The sequence below is a fragment of the Eptesicus fuscus genome, chromosome 10, assembly GCF_027574615.1.
Source record: "Eptesicus fuscus isolate TK198812 chromosome 10, DD_ASM_mEF_20220401, whole genome shotgun sequence".
In the NCBI taxonomy this organism is placed as follows: Eukaryota; Metazoa; Chordata; class Mammalia; order Chiroptera; family Vespertilionidae; genus Eptesicus; species Eptesicus fuscus.
In genome coordinates, this window is record NC_072482.1 from 59,296,181 (window position 1) to 59,318,245 (window position 22,065).

A 22,065-nucleotide genomic window follows, 5' to 3' on the forward strand; every position below is an offset into this window, starting at 1 on the left:
GGAGAAAAGGGCAACCCAAACTCAGAAAAGTATAAAACCTGCCAGTAAAACTTCAAGCCACAGAATGGAAGCTGCAGATAATAGAGGTACATAAATAAAATCCTATATCATAAAACCCTAATATGCAAATCGACCGAATGGCGGAACAACTGGTCACTATAATGTGCACTGACCACCAGGGGGCGGACGCTCAACAGTAAGGAGAGAGGGATCCCAGACTGCAAGAGGGATGTCTGACTGCCAGCAGGCAGACATCCCCTAAGGGGTCCTGGACTGCGAGAGGGCGCAGGCTGGGCTGAGGGACCCCCTCTCCCCAGTGCATGAATTTTGTGCACTGGGCCTCTAGTGTATTATAAGAAGGAATGGTCCCTAGCTGGTTTGGCTCAGGATGTCAGCCTATGGACTGAAGGGTCCCAGGTTTGATTCCGGTCAAGGGCACATGCCCGGGTTTCAGGCTCGATCCCCAGTAGGGGGCGTGCAGGAGGCGGCTAATCAATGATTCTCTCTCATCATTGATATTTCCACCTCTCTCTCCCTCTCCCTTCCTCTCTGCAATCAATAAAAATATATTAACACACACACACACACACACACACACACACACCTCTTAAAAAAAAAAAAAAGAAGGAATGGGTCAAAATATAAAGAAAAAAACTTGGGATTTAAAAACCATACTAATGATTCTGCAATGTTTTTTGTTTTTTTTTTTTTTAAATATATTTTATTGATTTTTTACAGAGAGGAAAGTAGAGGGATAGAAAGCTAGAAACATCGATGAGAGAGAAACATCGACCAGCCGCCTCCTGCACACCCCCCACCGGGGATGTGCCCGCAACCAAGGCACATGCCCTTGACCGGAATCGAACCCGGGACCCTTCAGTCCGCAGACCGACGCTCTATCCACCGAGCCAAACCGGTTTCGGCTGCAATGTTTTTTGTTATGTTGGGTTATTTATTATGTGTTTTTTTGTGTGTGACATTCCACTAATACTTTTCTTTCTTTAAATGTCACAATGATATTGCTTTACATAATAACGAAGTTAAAAAATTAAGACTGTCCCATGAAGAGTGCCTTACAGTCTGATTACAGCTCACACCCTTCAGTCTGTGGGCCAACGCTCTATCCACTGAGCCAAATCAGCCAGGGCTAAAGCTTACATCCTGAATTAGAGGTTGCAAAGGACATAATAAGGTAGAGCCAGTCACAGGAAGACATAGTCCAGTTACACTACTTTAAAAGGCACGTACTATACATGTGCGATTCAAATGTTTATTTTGGTCTATAACACCACAGTAACAGAAGGGCCAATCATCTCAAGATTTAAACGAATACTATGTCCAAGGCACTGGCGAGATACACAGTGGTACAAAGCTGGCAGATACAGCCCCGCTGGATACTGAGAAGGAAAAGAAAACGTGCTTGGCAAACATGTTTCAATCTCTTCTACCACAGTTAACAAGAGGTTTTGGGAAATTTCAGGCAATGAAGGTAAGGTGAAAATATGTGGTCTATTAATAACTGCTAGTTAGATGAGAAAAAAACTGAGTAAATTATTGCTAAAACAACTGAGAAAGGTGAACCATTAGTTAAAAAACTCAAAAAAAATTTTTTAAAATATATTTTTATTGATTTTCCACAGAGAGGAAGGGAGAGGGATAGAGAGCTAGAAACATCGATGAGAGAGAAACATCAACCAGCTGCCTCCTGCACACCCCCCACCGGGGATGTGCCCACAACCAATGTACATGCCCTTGACCTGGAATCGAACCTGGGACCTTTCAGTCCGCAGACCGACGCTCTATCCACTGAGCCAAACCGGTTTCGGCAAAAAAACTAAAAAATTTTTAAACATAATAATCATGTTGTATTAGAGAAGTCTATACTTTGAAATGTTATGTTTTATATAATGTAATGATATATTTTTTTGTATACAAGAGTATCCTATTATTAATAGAACAGGAAGTTATACACTTATTTTCTCAGGAGTGGCTAGAGATACTTTTACATTAAATTTAGTAGTTTTTTCGACTGATTACCTTTGTAACCAATATGTATGTATGTATGTATGTATTTATACTGCTGACACTATTACAAATTTCCCCCATTTCCACCCCCACCCAAGTCCCCTCACCCGCACCTTCTCCAACTGTCGTCTGTGTCCATGGGCTATGCATATGTGTTCTTTGGCTAATCTCTTCACCTTCTTCCATCCAGTGCCCCCCACACTCCCTCCGCCATGTAAACTCAGGATTGGTAGAATAAATGTAAACCCCACAGTCTTCTTGGCAAAAGGCTATGGTAGATGCTTATAGTGCATTTTTATAAATGTGGTTCTCTTACCTGTTTTTCAAAATGTAGTTATTACATTTTAACCTACATTCTGCCTCTCTTGGCCATATGATAAATTCACTAAATAGATCCATAAGTTATATCCATCAGTTATGTCCTTAGGCTAAAAAAAAAAAAAGGTCACCTAACTTACTTTGGTCCCTTAGGTAATTTACTCAGGTCCCACTATCTGACATCAAAGTCAAGTTTATGAGAGAAAAACACCAACAATGCAAACCCCAGTAGTTGGGAGGTGAATTTAAAAAGCTCCCAAGTCAGTACTTTCCTCAAATGTTAAATAATTCACTGTGGCATTATAGATACAAGCCTCCAGCAAAAGTTACACTTGAACAATTAAGAAAAGCAGGAGCAAAACAAATGAATTCAGGGATGGAGAAACAAATTAATGGTTTCGCATAGTACTATGCCAAATTACATTTTCACATTAACAAGTGTATAAACCACCCAAGCATCACCAATGACATGCTGGATCAAGCTTAATTACAGAAAATAGCCCAGAACCAGGATTATTCCCTAAATGTAATTATGGATTCTATATACTTGGGTATGAAATTCATTTATATTATTTGGAAAATTTTTATATTCATAATGCACCACTACTCTTCTGCAAAGTTCTTGTACAACTGCTTGTGTTACAGTGACCATCTACCAAATACATATGTTCCTGCGAAGGCTCAGAAGGTGATGTAGGTGTTTCTTAGAGACTAGGTAAGAAATTTGAAACACATGTTCACATTACAGTGCACTGTGTGCATATAGATAAGAGCAACTGCATAGTAGAAAAGGTAACATACTTTAGAGTAAAACCAGGATTTAATTCCCAACTCTATCACTTACTACTTAAAGGATTTTAGACAAGTCTTAATCTCAGTATTAGCTTCTTTCTCTGTAAAACGGGGATGATTCACTTATGCAACAAATATATACTAAACACCTATTATGTGTCAAATAGTACTTTACATTGGTTATTTTAAAATCAGAGATAACAAAACTTGGCTGGTGTTCATTAGAGGTATGTATAGTTACCCAATTGCAAGCGCAGACTATTAGTAATAAAATAGGGTCAAAATCAGCAGACTAAAACCCAAAGGAATTCCCAACAGGAGCTAGACATACATGGGATATACAAGGTGATGTGAAGTCTGTTTGTTTTCCAGGGATTATCAGGTTATTGGTATTCATTATGGATCCTTATGTGTTTTCTCCAGTTATTTCAAGTAAACTCAGTCAAGAGCTTTCTACACAATTTGTAAGGTAAAGTATTGACCTCTAATTCAAAAGTTTGGGGGAGGGATGTAGATGTATTAAAGATTTGCCAAGTTGCTTTCAATTCAGGAGTTTTTCAAAGAAATATTTATAAGAAGACCTTTTTAGTATAATAATTTAATGGCTAGTCTAATCTACAAGTGAAATAAATTATTTGAATCAGACTAGAAAATCAGAATGGAATCAAGAAAAACACACATGAGGTTTAAAAGGAAAGTATAGTTAGAGACTCAACTTTCCTCAATTGAAGTTGCACCACCCTAAAAAAGTAACATGACAACTCTTACCTACAGAATTATTGTAAGGACAAATGGGATAACTGTCGCCCTGGCTGGTTTTGCTCAGTGGTTAGAGTGTCGGCCCTTAGGCTGAAAGGTCGTGGGTTTGATTTCCAGTCAAGGGCACGTACCTTGGTTGCAGGCTCAATCTCCCCTCCACCTCCCACCCCTCCACTCTAAGAAGAATAAGTGGAAAAAATATCCTCAGATGAGGATTAAAAAAAAAAGGATAACTGTCATAAAAATGATTAGTAACCTACAAAGCACTAAAAATATAAATTATTTCAGAGTGAGTAGAAACTAAAAATGATCCCAAGGTATCTCTTTTAGTGAAGATACTTATATGCATAAATGGTAAAAGATCTGCAAAAATTATCCTGGCTGAGGAGGGGCCATTTGTAGCCACAACAGTAATAAATTTTGCTTGCTTGTTAATGATGAAGGATCACTGTACTTCATAGCTTGCAAACAACAGTCATTTCTAAATATTATAGAAGAATAAAACATTTATGGATAAGACCACTAGAAATAAAAAAAAAAATCTAAGATGTGGATTGATTTTCAAATTAAGTCAATAAGATATATCAGCCATAAGTCAAAGTTTCTAGAAATGCTACTTTTTGGGAGAAAAGTTTCCTTGTTCCCCATGTTTTTAGGGTAGTTTTAATCTCACATGCCAAAGTCCACCTGCAGATTGTTACTTCTATAGAGAGAGGCTTTTAACACAGTGACAAGCACTCCATTAAAATTAAATAAAGTTATTGCTAATATCTTACTAAAAATATGCAATATTTTTTAAAACAAAAAATTTAAAGTTTATATTATATGCAACAAATGTGACTAATACCTGCTAATAATTATTTTTTAATCCAAATGTATGAGATATAAAAATATAATTTCAGTAACAATCTCTTCACCATAAAAATAAGCAAAATAAAATAAATGATATAGCACTGAAGTAGACTACTTCTGCTAAAACGGTACTTGCATCAATACTTTACAACTACATGTCAGTTTGAGTAGGTTGAAAAAATAAAAAATCCTAGACTAAGGGACAAAGAGGTCTCTACAGAGACATAATGATACCATGATGGGGGAGGATGGGTCGTCATGAACAGAAAATTTTAAATGCTCAGAGTAGTAATGCAAGTATTTGACACATATGGATGGGTAAATTTACCAGAGTTATGCATGAAGCAGCCAAGACTATCAGATCTGTTAACAATAAAAATACATATTTTAAATGTTACAAATATTTTAATTCATCTTTGAATCAGAATGACAAAGAACTAAACAGCCATTTCTACTACCACTGTTCAGTAAAAGAAAACATAATTTAGAGAGCAATGTCAAAAGACTAATTTCTTACCATGAATAGATCCCACTGACCATGTCATAGTTCTGACATGAAGCATTCATGCTGCTGGGCCCAGCTGCTTTAGAAATAAGTAGCACCACCAAGCCTCTCAACTGGAGGTTATTCCGGCTATCTTGTACAAGTCCCCTGCAACAAATAAATAAAAGAATAAGATTAATATCCTATCTAATAAAGAGGGAATATGCTAATTGACCCTCACACCATTGCAAAAATGGTGGCGCCCACAACCAATAAGGAGGGAATATGCTAATTGACTGTCCCCACCCTCAAAGATGGCAGCACCCACAGCCAATAAGGAGGGAATATGCTAATTGACTGCCATGCCCTCGGATGCCAGCCGCCCAGGACCCCTGAGGCTCAGGTAACCAGGGCCAGCTGAGGCTTGCGGTGCCGGCAGTGGCAGCAGCAGAGATGTGATGTGGCGTCGCCTTCCCCTGATTGCTGGGTCACCTCCCGCCCTGAGGGCTCCCAGACTGTGAGAGGGGGCAGGCCGGGCTGAGGGACGCCCCCTCCAGTGCATGAATTTTCATGCACCAGGCCTTCAGTATTTTCATAAGATCAGTCAGATCATGTTAGCAAATTGCTGCAAATATGCTCATAATTCCAAAATTAGACAATGGAACGTGTTGAAAATAAGTAAGATTGGGCCTAGCCGGTGTTGCTCAGTGGTTGAGCATCGACCTATGAACCAGGAGGTCATGGTTCAATTCCTGGTCAGGGCAGATGCCTGGGTTGCAGGCTTGGTCTCCAGTAGGGGGCATACAGGAGGCAGCCAATCAATGATTCATTCTCATCACTGATGCTTCTATCTCTTTCTCCCTCTCCCTTCTGCTCTGAAATCAATAAAAATATATTTATAAAAATAAAAAGGATTGGGGAAGAAAGAGTGATTAGGAGGAAACCATGAATTCAGCAAACCACTGGAAAAACCCATGGCTGGTTTTAAAAGTGACAATCTGACACAGTGAGGCTTGATGATCTGGCTTTCTCCTCTTTCTGGGTTTTCCCACTGTCTATATCCAACCTTGCAATAGTAACCATTTGCTCTGATAACAACAGGAACCCACAGTTTTAAACTGTTTGCGGTAGTCGATAGCATCTGAAATAATGTAATATACATGTAATATATTTGAAATAATTACAAACTTTATGGCTTAGATAAAGAGATCTTATTTGTTGATGGTGGTTGACGCAAACACTTATTTCAGAAGTAAAATGGAAAAGAATGCCATGAGCAAGTATCTTGCCATTTCCTATTATTTATGAAAAGTATTATCATTCTAGACAACAATGAAGCTTTGACTTAGAATGTCTTTTTTTTGCTATGAGAATTGAACTTTTATAGTTTCTACTATAACTAAGGCTAGGAATACTTTCCTGAATACACTTTGTCGTTTGTTTTTAAATATTGCAATTGGTGGTCATACAAGAACTAAATGGCATCATTAAGAAAAAGAAAACTATGGGTAATATATTGTAATAAATTAATATTTAGAATAATGCTCATGACAATAATCAAATAGATTATAGTATAAATAAATAATACACAAATATAATTCTTGATTGTGGTAAAACATTAAATATTTTTATTATAATACTTCATTGAATTATTAAGACTTCCATGGTGAATTCTGAACAAAGAATCAATTGAAATTAATTAACTAAGCCAAAATTAATGAGTTAGTCTATTACTTAAAAAACAAACAAACATACTTTGCTCCTCATGCCTCTACACAAGGGCCCCTTCTTGCCCTTTCATTACTTTCAAAATAACAGAGATCTTCAGGCTCTTTGCAAAGTAAAAGCTGTAGCTGCTTTTCTACTTATGCCTTCTCCTCAATCTAGTAAGTGATCTTCAGCAAGTTAGAAGGATTAATCATTTTAAAAAGTAAGTTCTAGTCTGGCCAGTGTGGCTCAGTGGTTGAGCGTCTACCCATGAAACAAGAAGTCACGGTTCAATTCCCTGTTCCATTCCCGGTCAGGGCACATGCCAGGATTGTGGGCTTGATCCCCAGAAGGGGGTGTGCAGGAGGCAGCCAATCAATGATTCTCTCTCATCATTGATGTTGCTATCTCTCTCTCTCTCTCTCTCTCTCTCTCTCTCTCTCTCTCTCTCTCTTAAATGAATAAAAACATTTTTAAAAAATAAAAGTAAGTTCTAATTTCCTAGGAAAGAAAGTTAATTAAGTGATTAAGCTGTAACACAATAGAAACAATCATCAGAAATGTCCAAAGCTCTTTATTTTCCTTTTACAATTTGCTTAAATCCTATAGACCTGAACCACAGGGAGGCTAGGAGACATCCTATTTTAGAAAAAGAAAAGTGAATGGGAGCCCTTTCAAACTACAAATTTTTTTGCTTTAAACTACAAATTTTAACTTATATTACTTATCCTTACTTATTACTGAAGGTTAATCTTTATTCTTCCATTTCTGTGTAATATTAAAGAGAAGGGAAAAGAGGAAGGTGGGGCTGTGTGTGTGTGTGTGTGTGTGTGTGTGTGTGTGTGTGTGTGTGTGTGTATTTTGGGGATTAAGCCTGGTTAGGGATGAAGGATATGATGACACAGTAAGAGTTCTATATATGCCAGAACTGTTCTAAGCATTTTACTGTATATTAACTAAAACTAATTTACAACAACCCTAAGTGAAGGTACCCTGTTTATCATGATTTTACAGATGAGGAAAATGAGGGAGACAGGTGGTAGAGCCTAGATGGAGCCAGGATTTGAACCCATGCCAACTGGCTCTTGGCTCTATAGTGATTCTCCATCTGCTTCATCTCACGAACAAAACTTGTTGCTAAGTCAAATGAGAACAGTGCTACTTTAGAATCAGGTTTAAAAAATCCTGCTACCAGTATTCAATAGTTGTGTGACTCAGATAGTGACCCTTTCTATAAAATGAGGTTAATTATGTATACTTTCCATAGTCATGTATGGAAGAGACAACATGAGTAATGTATATAACACTATGGGAGAACATGGTAGGTGATTGAGTGATCACAAAATTACATTCTCTTTCCTTATTACTGTTTGCAATCTATTTTTTCTCAACTCCTATTTTTCTCTTTCTTCTACTGTTTCTCCTTCTATCTCTCAAAGCCCTCCCCACTGTACTAGCATATATAACTCCTATAAATACTGTTTCATTTTCTACCTCCCAAAACAATAAAAGTTAAGCAATTCTTCCTATCCTCATTCCAAACATCATATATCATTAAAACAGCGCCACTTTCAGATGCATTACTGAAAAGGCCAGGAAAAGAAAGCGGAGAACTGGTTAACAGAAATCAAGAGAGCAGTCAGAAAAGCATGCCTTCTAACCATTGATTTTCATGTAAGACAGTAGGTAACAAGCTGGAGAACAGATTAACAGTGTGAGTAAATTAATAATTGTTTCCCAAACACCTCTTCTTTAATTTCACTTCATTAACACCCTTAAACACACACACACACACACACACACACACACACACACACACACACACAGAAACAAAAGATTAAGAAACTGCTCCTGAGCATATCCTGCTTCCCAACCCCTACCACAAGGCTCTAAATCTACAGAGGTACGATGTTTCATGCAGTCCAGGTCACACTTCACCTGGAACACTATGATTTATTCTCAGTGCCTCTTTAAGGAGGGACAGTGACAAGCCAGAGCATATCCAGAAGATGATAAAATCATGCATGGCTGAAAAAAACAAACAATGGATGCTAGCTAGATTGGTAAAGTTGGTGTTCTTGCTAGAGGTGCCTCTCTCGGTATATGCAGAATTCAGACCGAGCCTTAAAAGATGGCCAGATTTCCCAGAGCAGAGAATGAAAGTATGTAGGAGAGAGATGGGGTTATTGGAATGGAAAGAAAGGTATCTCAGGAGAAATAAATTGGTTATGCAGTGATAAGAAGGTGGAAAAATAGGAAGCAGGTTCAGGAGCTGTAGGGCTACCCATCTGGGCAATGTGTGTGGGTGAACAAGCCCAGAAAAAGACAGTGTAAAGAGTGAAGGACCGTAAAAGGCAGGTTTAGAGTTGGGTCTTCATTCTCCGGGCAATCGGAAGGCATGGATGGTTTGTCAGCAGAGGAGTAGCGTGATGAGAGCTAACGAATAAAACAGTTACTCTGACTGTGGTGTGTTGAGTGCAGTGAAAAGGAGAGAAAAGATTAGTTAGGAGTAGCTTCTTCCAACAGTCCTGGTGAGAGATAATGAGGGCCTCAATTAGGGTAGTGGCAGCAGGGAGGGAAAAGAAAAACTGAATAATGGCAACAGAATGGAGGAGGAATAGGATAGTCTGGTCAATTGATTATATGTGGGAGACACTGGGAAGGGATCAAGAAGCAAAGGAAAGGTAAGGGCTGAATTTAAGATTCAGACAGGTATCTTGGAGGTGAAGATGCTAGCATAAGCAGAGAGTGGAAAAAAAGGAAAGTTAATGGGGAATTAATGAGTTCAGTTTTGGACATGCTACATTTGAATGCAAGAAGGGCTTCCAGATGGAGATGCCCAGCAGGCAGCTGGAAACGCTGTGGGTATAGATTTGGGAAGCATCTTCACAGAGGCGATGGCTGAAGCGGCAGGAATTGATAGATGAGTTTCTGAGGAGAGAAAAAAAAGAGAAAAGAAGGGAAGAGAATCCCTGTACTTAGGGGACTGAGGAAGGATGAGTAACCAAGATGAAGGAACATAGTATGCCCACAAGCAAATGAACAGGGTTTCCACAGACACCCAGAAAGAAGTGTGACCATACACGCACAATGGCGGCGGAGAACTGTAACAGTGCAGTGAACAGACATGAGCAGCAGTAGTCAGTTGCCCCTTCCATGGGCTTTTCTTGTTTGTTTGTGTTACTCCTCACCCAAGGATATTTTCAGAGAGAGTGGAAGAGAGGAGGAGGAGGAGAGAGAAACATCTATGCGAGAAAGACACGACGACTGGTTGCCTCCCACACTCGGTGATTAAGCCTGCAATCAAGGTACGTGCTCTTGACCAGAATAGAACCTGGGACCCTTCAGTCCTCGGGCCGATGCTCTATCTACTGAATCAAATCAGCTAGGGCCTTCCATGGGCTTTTATGGTCCGCATTATAAACTTCTAATTTGGCACTTAAAACAATGAATAATAAAAATGATAACAACAATGATATAGACAACAACTACAACATACTATAAAGCCAAGCAGGTACGTGCTATTTTACATGCATATGTCAGAAACCATACAAGGTAACTGGTAAATCTCTTTACAGATGAAGAAAATTAGCTAGAAGGCTTAGAAGAGTTACACAGTTACTAGTCACACTAGTCAACTAGTAATGGAAATGTCAAGATTTAGACATAATCTGGACTCCAAAGCCCAGACTCACTATATGTTCAGCTGTGCTATTTAATTATTTGTTCACAGGTACTCCCTCCCAAGTCTGTGAGAATCTTGAGGGCCCTCAGGCTTAGTCATCTCTGGGTGTCCTGCACCCAGCAGAGTAACTGACCCAGAATAGTCTCCAAAAAAATGCAAATAAGAGAATAAGTAGAAGTAGAGCAGCAGACTCTCCATGTTGTATATCTCACACAAACAGACCTGCTATGAACCAGTCCTACTTTCCTCACCTCTCCTGTTATCCATATGCCATAGCGGATTCTTTAAAAGGGACAGCCAGACAGGAGAAAAGCCCCAATACATTCTAAAAAGCACACTGAGATTTATTTTAATGCTACATCAAAAGGTTACTGTATGTAAGAATTATGCTAGATTAAAGGACCTATTCCTTAAGCTTTAAATAGAGAGAACACTATTTAAAACTGGAGTGTTTATGTGTTTTGTTCCTTCGTTTAGGAGAACCGACTGAATTTGCGGCTGTGAGAGAGGGCTGCCCTCATTTTGAACAGAAAATAGGGGTAGTTCTAGATGGAGTTGAGGTAGGATGGCAGAAATGGGGCATGAGAGAACACTTTTGAGATTTATGCTCAAGAGTTCTAATTTGTGCTGGTGATCCAAACCACCATCTTTTGGTAAATTCTAATAAAATATTAAGGAGACAATTTACCGCCTTCAAGGGACCATCGCCTTTGAGTCAGCTCAAAGCACCTCTAAGTGAAGTGAATGGGAAAGAATCAGCACTGGCCAGAGCCCCATGAGGGGAAGAACTCCCTTCATTGCTAACACTTGTAGAGGTATGGAGTTTTGTTTTACTATTTTATTACCCCACTTTTATATACCCAATTCCAATAAGTCAATCCAGAAAATGTAAGCATAAAAAATGGATGTCAAGTCTAACATACATGAAGTGGGCTGATTGATAAGATTCTAATAACGCATGTGACTATAATCTCCAGTTAAAAAGTTTTTAACATTTAAATTCAGATAACTGGAACCAAAGAATTGATTATAGTGTGAAATTTTTGCCAAAGAACAACAGGAATATTCTGATCTTTTTTAAAACACTGACTGCAACCTGCTGGTTTTTGAAAAATGGTATTCTAAAGTCATGTGATAAATTAAGTCAAATTAATTATGTAGGAATAGAATTATCACTACTTAAAAACAGGAAATCTGTCCATACACTAGGACAAATTTAGTATTGCAACAAAGCATTCAAGTTCTTTAATAACATGAGAAAATATTTAAAATGTTAACTGAAACAAGACAAAAGACTATAAACTGTATATATAATATGATCTCAATTATGTTTTGATATATGCATACATATATGAATATAAACAAGGCCAAGAACAAAAACTAGAAAAAATATGGCAAAAAATTAACATTTTAAATCTGATATCATTATATAGGTGTTCAACATATAAGATGTCTTTGTATTTCTCCATGTGTTTAAAATATTTTGTTTAAAAAATGAAAAGAAACAAGATATGAAGAAAATACTCTCACGTGTAACAAGTGTTACTCAATGGGTCTTTATATTAAGAGTGATTTATTTTATAAATTGTATAAAAGCACAGATTTCTTTGTAAGTCTGGAGAAAAAAATATCATATTTTAAAAATAACAGAATTTTAAGAAGGCAAATGACTTAACTACATTATACTTGAGTTTCTATTAAAGAAAAAATTCAACCCCAGAATACTATGTTGAGTGCTTCTTGAGTTCTTATATTTTACCTTTAATTCTCTAAGATTTAGACACAAGGTCAAAGTTTATAAACTTCTAGTTTGATAGAAAATTAAAATGGTATCAAAAACAGTGATATTACTCAGTTGTAATAGAAAAAAATTAACATTCAGGGAAGTTGTTTTTTAAAGCACTGTAATTTTAGGGAGACTAAAAATAGTCAGCATGTCACAGATTTTTATATAAAATTAGCAGAAGAACTGTAGGTTAATTTCCATTGACAAAATAACCCAAATTGTATTATTCCTGCCATATCTATCCTGAGACTAAACTGCCCTAGACTTGAAACAACTTTAGGGCCTGAGGTGACCAGCCTCTAGAATCAGGGAGCTGTGGCAGCACTGACATGGCTTGAGGGCCACATGTACAGCCCACCCGAATTAAATCCCTGAGGGACAGCTGGGCCAAGGAGCTGTCTCACCAAAGCCCTCCCAAAGCTGCAATTAGGTTTGATGGGCATGTGGCCGAAGACAGCAGGCGCTGGGGAAAAAGGAAGTAACAGAAGAGAAAGTAGAATGGGGGTAGGGCAGAGGGATTGTTGAGCAGGGGGAAATCAATTGTTGAGCAGGAGCTTTTCAGAAAAGGCTACCAAACACCAGTAGTTTAGTGAAATATGATTGAAATTTTAAAAAAATATAAAGTAATGCCATAATTGAGCAAATTTGTAGCAAGATGTAGGTTGGCCACCTTAGAATTAAACATACCATCAGAAAAACAAAAACAAAAAAATCCACAAAGATTTCCCTGCTCAAATGGTATCTGAAGATTTATTTTAAAATATTAACGTAGTAAAATAGGGCCATTTGAAAAATAATATTTTGGTCACACTGAAAAGTCTGTTAAAATGATCTCATATAATAATTTTTACATACAGACCCCTTTTGTTCACATTAAAAAAATTAATTTAGTGTTGAAGCAAAGGAGCAGAAAAATGGAGTGCTGGAATACAGGCATCATTATACTGCACAGACACACGAGGCTCACACCACCACTCAAGAAGGGACACTGGCTAAGAGCTAAAGAACTGTAAACTACACCTCCCACTACCACAGTCTGTCTGCGCAGGAATAAATCATCCAAAAGTGAACGAGTGCTCCCTTAATGCTCAGTGCTTTTCTCAACTGGCAGTTCTGATTTCAGTAGACAGCCACTAAGACACAAGAGAACGGCTCTCAGATTAATCTGCTATAATTTTCTATGGTTTCATTCATCTAGCATAAAGCATGTTTTTATCAAAAAGAATGTCTCAATGTAAGTAATAAGTATTTATTTAGTTCTTCATGCATCAGCCCTGTTATCTAATGAAGGTGGTTCGATTATGCAAAAATTAGAGTATTTGCATTAGAAAAAGTTGGAGAGGAAAATCTGGCTTTTACATAACACATTAACAAGAGGCTAAAGCCAAATAAATGTAAAAGATATAATAGCAGATGGGAGAAGCCAGTAAAAACAAGCAAATTGGAAACACTTTGTAGAGAAACAATAGTACTTCAAGGTCAAATTGGAGTGGGGTTTGGGGAGAAGCAAAGTTAAATACATCATGAATTTAAGGAGAAATGAGTTTTTGAAAAATGAATGGAAAAACAATTAAACCCTGAAGCTATATTATTGCAACATGATGAAATCAAGTGTAAAATTTTTAGGGAAATCTCATTTATTTTTCCAAAATCAACACTGAAATCAAGGTACAGGAGACCAAAGCATAGGAGAATTAGAAGTGACAGGTGGCAGGACACAAACTACTTATGTTCATCTTCCACAGAAAACATTTCCACCAGAGAAAAGACCCCATGATTGGCTGCCTAAGTTCAAACCTACTTGCTTTTATAATCACAAATATTGCCTCCCATACAACATTAAGACCTTATAGTTATTTAAAGTAGCCACCAACAGAAGTAGTAAAGGGAAAATATTTCTATAATAGTGGCATCTCTCAAATTATGTGTGCACAGAAAAACATTTGATTTTTTTGAAGTTTCATTTATCTAGTATTAATAGAATGGCATCAACTGAATGAAGAGAGAGACACTTGCAATAAATTACATACAGGTTATTCTAGTCAATTTAATCCTCAGAAAACAATAACACTTCTCCACTCTAACAGGTCAAAAGGGTCTGGGAAAAAAATCCCTCATTTACCAATTGCCAGCAAGCCACCTGGAGGCAAACTGTCTCATCCACCCTAGTATACCCCCAAGCTTTCACGGTGCCAGCTCATCTATCCTGACAATCATTCTGAGTGGTAGTACATATTTCCATTCATTTATTTCGGTTATTATATTTCTCTTCCTGGACTAGAATGTACGCATGTTATCCCATATTTACTTGTCCACAGTTGTTATCTCCAGTGCTTAGAATAGTGCCTGGCACATATAGGTATTAAATAAATATTTGTTGAATGAATTAACCAGGTAACCTGCCCAAAATTATATAGCCAATAAATGAGAGACCTGGGGTTTAATTCGGATGTCTGCCTCCGAAGCCTGTATTCACCCAACCTACAGAGACAACCTACAGAGAGAATGATCACATCAGCACTGAAACACAGAGCGTAGAAAGGAATGATGGCTTAGAATTGGGGCTTACAAAGTACCTTTCAGATAACAAGTGTGAAAGATTTTAAAGTTCATTTCTCCTAAGCACCTTGAAACTTCTCTTGATTATAGGTCTAGTATATTGAGAGCTGGACAAGCAGTTGGGTGCAGCCTTCTCCTAATGGGCAAGTTCAACAGCCTCACAGGCAGCAAAGAGCCGGAGGATTTGTGGTCCATTAAACACAGGGCCTTGGGAAGTCCTGAATAGCCCATTCACACGGAGGCTGAGAAAAGTCTGCAGTGCAGTGAAAGTGTCCAGGTTAAAAACCACAACTAAAAATCAACAACAAAAACCTTCAGACTGCAGGAGTAGCCAGCGTCTACAGGACAGCCAAGGAGTCGTACAGTGAAATGAGGATCTCCTAAGGCCCAGCTTGTGGCATATGGCCCTGTGCCCTTACGGTGGTCTGTGACAGCCGATCCTCTAGTCCACAAAATTATAACTTTTATGGAAGGAGGAGATCACATTTTTCATCATTCTTTACTGAAAACCTTGGGCCCTTTCCTTGAAATTGGACAGAATGTGAATTTCTCCATGTAAACAGCTGATTAAAGGGCTACTTAGTTAAAAGAAATAATTTATATACATTCTCTATTTTTATTTCTAGGAATATAGTAAAATAAGACAGAACATTTATGTTTGGAGACTTTGTTCCCATGCTAATAGCTGTATTTTGTCCTAATTCATGCTAAAATAATTCATTTTTAAAAGGTAAAAGAGAGTCAAGGAAGGCACTATAGCTATAAAGTGCTGGGAAATGTCAAAAATGTTGTGGTTGTCTGGATGGCACGGCTCAGTGGTTAAGCATCGACCTATATGCGGGCTCGATCCCCAGTAGAGAACGTGCAGGAGGCAGCCAATTGATCATTCTCTCTCATCATGGATGTTTCTATCTCTCTCTCCCTCTCCGTTCCTCTTTGAAATCAATAAAAAAGTATTTTAAAAAATGTTGTGGTTATCATTAGGCTTTGCTTCATTAGGATGCCATCCCTGCCCCCCCCCCCCCCCCCACACACACACAGTTTTCCTTCCCAAAACATTGTGGATCCTGGGCTGCAAATGGTATCCTTCATTTCACTAGAAATAAGAAAAAAGTAATGATATAAGTCATAGATTCTCCCCTCTCATCAAATAAAGCAATGGAACTGTTGGACATCTATCTACCTGTCCTTTTGACTGACATTTTGGGGGCAAGGGAATGGGCAATGAGAGTGAGAGGGCAGGGAGTAAGCTACTCCTGTTAAAACACATACCATGGGCTATGCATTTCACACGCACTCGATAACTATGAAGTAGGTACTACAGTTATTTCCATTTTACAGGTGAGAAAACTGAGGCTTAGAGATAGGTTAGTTTCTTGTCCAAGGTCAAAGGTAAGCAGGCGAGTCAGGATTCCAAAACTGCTACCTGAATTACTGTTTTTTCATTGAAGTTCTTTGGTTCCCAGATTCCAATAATGTTGAGGAAGGATATGACTCTAATATAAAAAGGTGGATAGATTTTTAGGAGTAAAACAAACAAGCCAGGTTTTGTTTCTTGTTGGTACAAGGCAGAAGAGCCTTTAAACAATCACTGGAATATCAAGCTAAAATAAAATAGCCATTATTAGTAGTTTTTAAACTCTATGCAAATAAAAAATTAATATCTACATTTATTTCAGTGTGCTGACATGTAGTGCAATGTTTACTCATATTTCTAAAGTGAAATGTTTCCACCAGTACTAAGGTCACTTTATCACAACAAACAAACAATAGTCCAAGATACTAAACACTGCTCATTAATAGACTACAGACCCAGTCTTAACCACTTTATCCTAGAAAGGTAAAAGTAATAAACCCAAATGATAACTAATATTTATTATATGCACTACTCTTAGCACTTTATGTTTCTACTCACTTAAACCTCATACAAGATTATAAGGTACCACTTTTTATCCTAATTTTACAGATAGGGAAACTAAGTAAAAAAGAAGTAATAAGTAAGAGACAGGGTCGTAAATTAGGGCCATGATTAGGATTCAAGAGCATACTACTCAAGAGCTAAAAAGTTCTCCATAATATACAAGCACTGACAATCCTTACTGTATGCTCTGGTCCCCATTCAATCTGGTCTCAAACAGTGATATAGCCCTAACCGGCTTGGCTCAGTGGATAGAGCGTCGGCCTGTGGACTCAAGGGTCCCAGGTTCGATTCCGGTCAAGGGCATGTACCTTGGTTGCGGGCACATCCCCAGTAGGGGGTGTGCAGGAGGCAGCTGATTGATGTTTCTCTCTCATCGATGTTTCTAACTCTCTCTCCCTCTCCCTTCCTCTCTGTAAAAAAATCAATAAAATATATTTAAAAAAGAGTGATATAAATACTGTGTAAGCTATTGCTTACATAAAAAAATATTTAAAATTACAATTAAAATGCACAATTATTGAAGTATGTATAAAAGGTCTAATAGTCTCATTCTTTCCAAAAAAAAAGCTAATATTCTTTATGTCTGATTTCTTCCAAAATGTCCTTTAGTTAACCATAATGAGATCCATCAATTTCCTATCAAACAGCATTAACAGAGCCATCTACATACTTTTGGAAAATTTTTTCTATCATTTTTCCAGATGATAGAAAAATATTTTCATGAGATTTTAAAGGAAAGGGCTAGTAACCTAAGATTTTTTGGTAAAGAAATCCATGAATCACAGAAACCTGGTCGACTTTATCACTTCTGAGGCTTGCTGAGTCCCATTTAACAGTATCACAATTTTAAAAGGTTGCTAAGAAGTGTACTTTGTATTAAAGCAAACTTTCATGAGAAAATGCAGCAAAAAGTCATCCTAATTTCGTGCACTGGGCCTCTAGTATAGGATAACTGAACAAAACTGGAGAATAGCTGGTACTGGAAATGACATGGGAAAGAGGGATAGCATGGGAATGGCAAGGAATGGTCTACAAACTATTTCTACCAGAAAAAATTAAACTGCGGATTCATCTATTTGGGGTGATTGTAATCCCCCGGCAAACTTTGGCAATGTCTAGAGATATTAGTTGTCACAACTTGGGACGATGATATTGGCATTTAGATAGAGGCCAGGGTGGCTGTTGAACATCCTACTATATGTATCTGATAGTCTCCCACAACAAAGAACTATCAGCCCAACATGTCAGTAGTAGCAAGGTTGAGAAACCCTAATTTAGAGACTGTACTGTGTACTTATAACACTTACCTCATAGGATTATTATGAAACCTAAATATAAACATTTAGCATGGAAAGCTATGTACACACTACCCTGACACATACTATGTGCTCAATATGCAATAGTTATTACTATTATCAGTATTACTACTGTTATCTACAGTCAATGATTTTGGCTTTAGGAAAGCTGGAACAGATGCAATCCTATTTTACTTGCCCCAGTGTAAAAATATTAATAAGTTTTAAGACATTGAAAGAAAGATTGTTTTTGAAGAATATAGCAAAAAAGTTTGAGTGTCTATGTAGACATCAGGTTTGTATAAACAAAATGTGGATGTACACTATCATTTGGGATTAAGGAAAATTAGTTCTAGATTTTTATTTACAGTAAGAACAATAGTAAAATATACACAGGATGGGACAAAGGTAGGTTTACAGTTGTCTGTATTGAAAGTAATTAATAATACAAGATTAAACTCTGTTTCACGTACTCACAACTATAAACCTACTTTTGCCCCACCCTGTATTTTTATTCTTTCTTCCCTAAGCAGGATTCCCAGGAATATCAACTGAATAATTTTTTATAGTTATTACAACAAAATATTTTTTTAGTACCCACAATTTTTAAAGTCAGAACCATTCTATTTACAGCCAAGTACTACCTTGCTATAATTTTTCTGACATTAGCTAATATGACAGCAATAACTAAACATGGTTAGACACTGTAATCTATATATATAAAAGCCTAATATGCAAAGTGTCCCCTCGGGAGTTCAACCAACTGGGAGTTTGACCGCAAGCTATGACATACACTGACCACCAGGGGGTGGCGCGGAACGAAGAAAGGCCCCGGCCAGCAGCTGGTAGCCAGGGAAGGGAGGCCCTGGCTGGCAGCCGGCAGCCGCTAGGGACCCTACCTGTGCACAAATTTTGTGCACTGGGCCTCTAGTTAAAACTGTCTTTCCTCCCCAGATACCATATTATTATATTTGTTATCTTTTCAGATTCCTTTTCATTCTTATACCAATAAGAAGTGTTTCTAAAGAAATAAAACCTTTACTTATAAAGAGATAAGGTGGCACCATTCAATAGGATAGTGTTAACAGTTTCCTCCCCAGTTCTTAAAAATGCCAAAATTCTCAAATTAAGAGTCCCTCAACTGAATTCATAAAATCTGGAGGCAAAATATCAAACTAGATATAATAAATGAATTTTACAGAAAAATGACTTTTGGAAAATTTTAAATGTATTTTTTATTCTTTTACTCAGGAAAGAAAGCTTATGACTTTAAAAGGTTGGAGAATTTAAGCAAACATTCAGTGGTTTTGGAAATGTAGTTTCCATGGCAACCAACATGGTCTTCTTTATATAGCATTATAAACAGATGGTAAAGAGTGGTCATGTTTGTTTCTTTGCCAGTATATCAATAAAACTGCTATAACACTGTATTGAGTACACTAGAACTATTTAATAAATTTATATGCTAACCACAAAATTTGGTAATTTACACAGACAAATATAATTAACTAGTATCTGGGTGGTTTTTCTTTTTTTTCTTTTTAATAAACACATGAAGGTCTTGAACAGCAAAGTCACTATACTCCACAGAGTCAACAGTCTTCCTTGGCAAGACTTTGTACAAATGTTTTCTCAGCACTTGCCATGCAGGGCATATCACCACAAATATGATTCTGACAAGGAGAATATAATGGATTAAAATAATCAAAAGGGAACCATATCTGTGTGTATGTGTGTATATATATATATTTTTTCCCCCATGGCCACTTTTTTTTTTCTTTTTTCTAGCTGAACAGCAGCTTTATTAGTGAGGCTGGAGTCCTGACAGACCGCACTGCACTGCGTGGAATGCTCCCCAGCGCTCAGGGAATGTCGGGCTGGGACAATGCTGTGAGCAAGGACAACAGGATATATGAATAAAGCTTTGGTGTATATTCAGGAAGGCAGGTAACACTGCGAGACAAACACTGCACACCACACCAGCTCTCAATGGGAAGTGGGTTTTTGGCCTAGGGGGTAACTTCTAAGTGATGGAGTGCTGGGGCTGCTCCGAGCCCAGCAGAGGGAAGAGGCGTCTAGGGCTGAGGCTCCACCTGGCCCTGCCGCTTCGCCTTCATCTGCAGGTACCGCCCTTGGCCTTCCTCAAAGCGCTTCTTCTCGTCCTCGGTCTCGGGCACGAGCTGGGGCACCGGCAGCGACCTGCCGTCCTGGCTCAGGGACACGTAGGTGAAGAAGGCACTGGCGGCCCGGTAGTACCGCTGCGTGTTGTCCACCACGGGGTCGGCGTCCACCAGGACCTCGATCTCCATGGACTTATTGCTCGTGAAGGTCATGCGCCCCGAGATGGTGATGACACAGCCTTTTCTGATCTTGTCGTGGAAGTTAATGGCGTCCACAGAAGCGGTGACGATGTTGGTCTTGCAGTGCCGCGCGGCCACGATTCCGGCCACCTCGTCCATGAGCTTCATGGTGACACCTCCGTGCATGAAGCCATGCAGCGTGCAGTCCGAAGGCCCCACCAGGTGGATCAAGCTGGACTGGCTGTAGCTGACTGTGCTCGGCTCTGGGTTAGGGCCGGGCTGGACGATGTCCCCGTTCCTCCACTTGGTCTCCATGCGCTCCAGCTTCTGGGCCTCGTAGCGCCTGCGGCCCTCCTCCTCCTGCTCCTGCCGGGAGTACACAACCGGAGGCACCTCCAGGACCTTGTACACACTCTTCAGCGACAGGGGCACGTACCACAGGGTGGCCTTATTGGTCAGCTTTTTGGTACCTGTGAGGATGTTCTCAGACATCACGTGGACCTGCACCTCCACCGAGTGCTTGGAGGTGTAGGTGATCTCCGCACTGACGTGCGCCACCTCGCCGATGCACATGGGCGACAGGAAGTCGGTGCGCTCGACCCGGGCCAGGACGGCCACACAGCGTTCCCCGTTCTGGCTGTTGCAGTGCCGGGTGCTGATGATGACCCCCGCCTCCTCGATCATCTTCAGGATGGTCCCTCCGTGCACGTTGCCGGCCACGTTGGCGTCGTCGGGCCGCATGATCCGGCAGATCTGGATGGCGGACGGGGTCTCTCCGGTGGGGCCCGACATGCTGGCGGCGGCGGGCGGCTTCATGAGAGCGCAGGTGTCTGGCAGGCCCCGCGGTGAATGAATGAGCCGGGATTGCGCCATGGAGAGGGAGGGAGGGGCCCATGGCCACCTTTTCTTAAAGAACAAAGAAGAAATTAAGAAGCACAAGAGTTTCTTTACAATAAATAATAGGTTATACGCAAATGGCCAAATTGTTGTTTAAAAGTCAGATTGCATCCCTTGTGCATAGTGGCTTTCAGAAATGCAGGTACTCTGAATTCCACTGGTTTAACTGTGGTAACTTGCTAGGTACTATTTGCTAAAAACTAAATTAAGCCAACAAACTATAAATGCAATTAGTTTGGCAGTAAAACTTGAACAGCCAATTCCTGCAGGTATGATCAACACATCTGAGGCAGGACCCTGTATCTGGAGGCAGTCAGTCAGAAGGCGCTGTCTATGAGCCTGTGACTGCAGGGGCATTGGTGATCCTTCTTAATAGGCCCACCGTAGAGGCCTTGACATATTTCCCAAGCTGGATGAGGAATGTTTACCTTAAAAAAAACCTTGAGACAGTATTTACTATTTTTAATTACATAAATGCCATTTTGATTACATTTATAAAGCCACATTTGGTAAATGTTACCTGTCCTACATTCTCCCTCTCATGCATCTATCCCTAAATTTGCTGATTTTTATCTTTTATAAATCCTTTCTATGCTTCCCATATCAAAGTAAGTTCACTGGAAGCGAGATATTTCATTGTGCAAAACAATCCATATTGGGATATATAGAAAAAGGGTATGCATAT

At 39.0% G+C, this 22,065-nt stretch overlaps 1 protein-coding gene across 2 annotated transcripts in view; it reads right to left on the bottom strand.

Annotated features, from left to right (window-relative positions):
- PDSS2 (decaprenyl diphosphate synthase subunit 2) overlaps positions 1-22,065 on the bottom strand; it is a 197,916-nt gene that overhangs the window by 125,160 nt on the left and 50,691 nt on the right. Inside the window, exon 2 of one of the 2 annotated variants that reach the window (XM_008156109.3) lies at positions 5,264-5,398. In XM_008156109.3, coding sequence (XP_008154331.2) covers positions 5,264-5,398 — 135 coding nt within the window. Of the gene's footprint in view, positions 1-5,263; positions 5,399-19,943; positions 21,385-22,065 lie in introns of those variants that run through there. The other variant, XM_054722165.1, reaches the window with a different exon arrangement.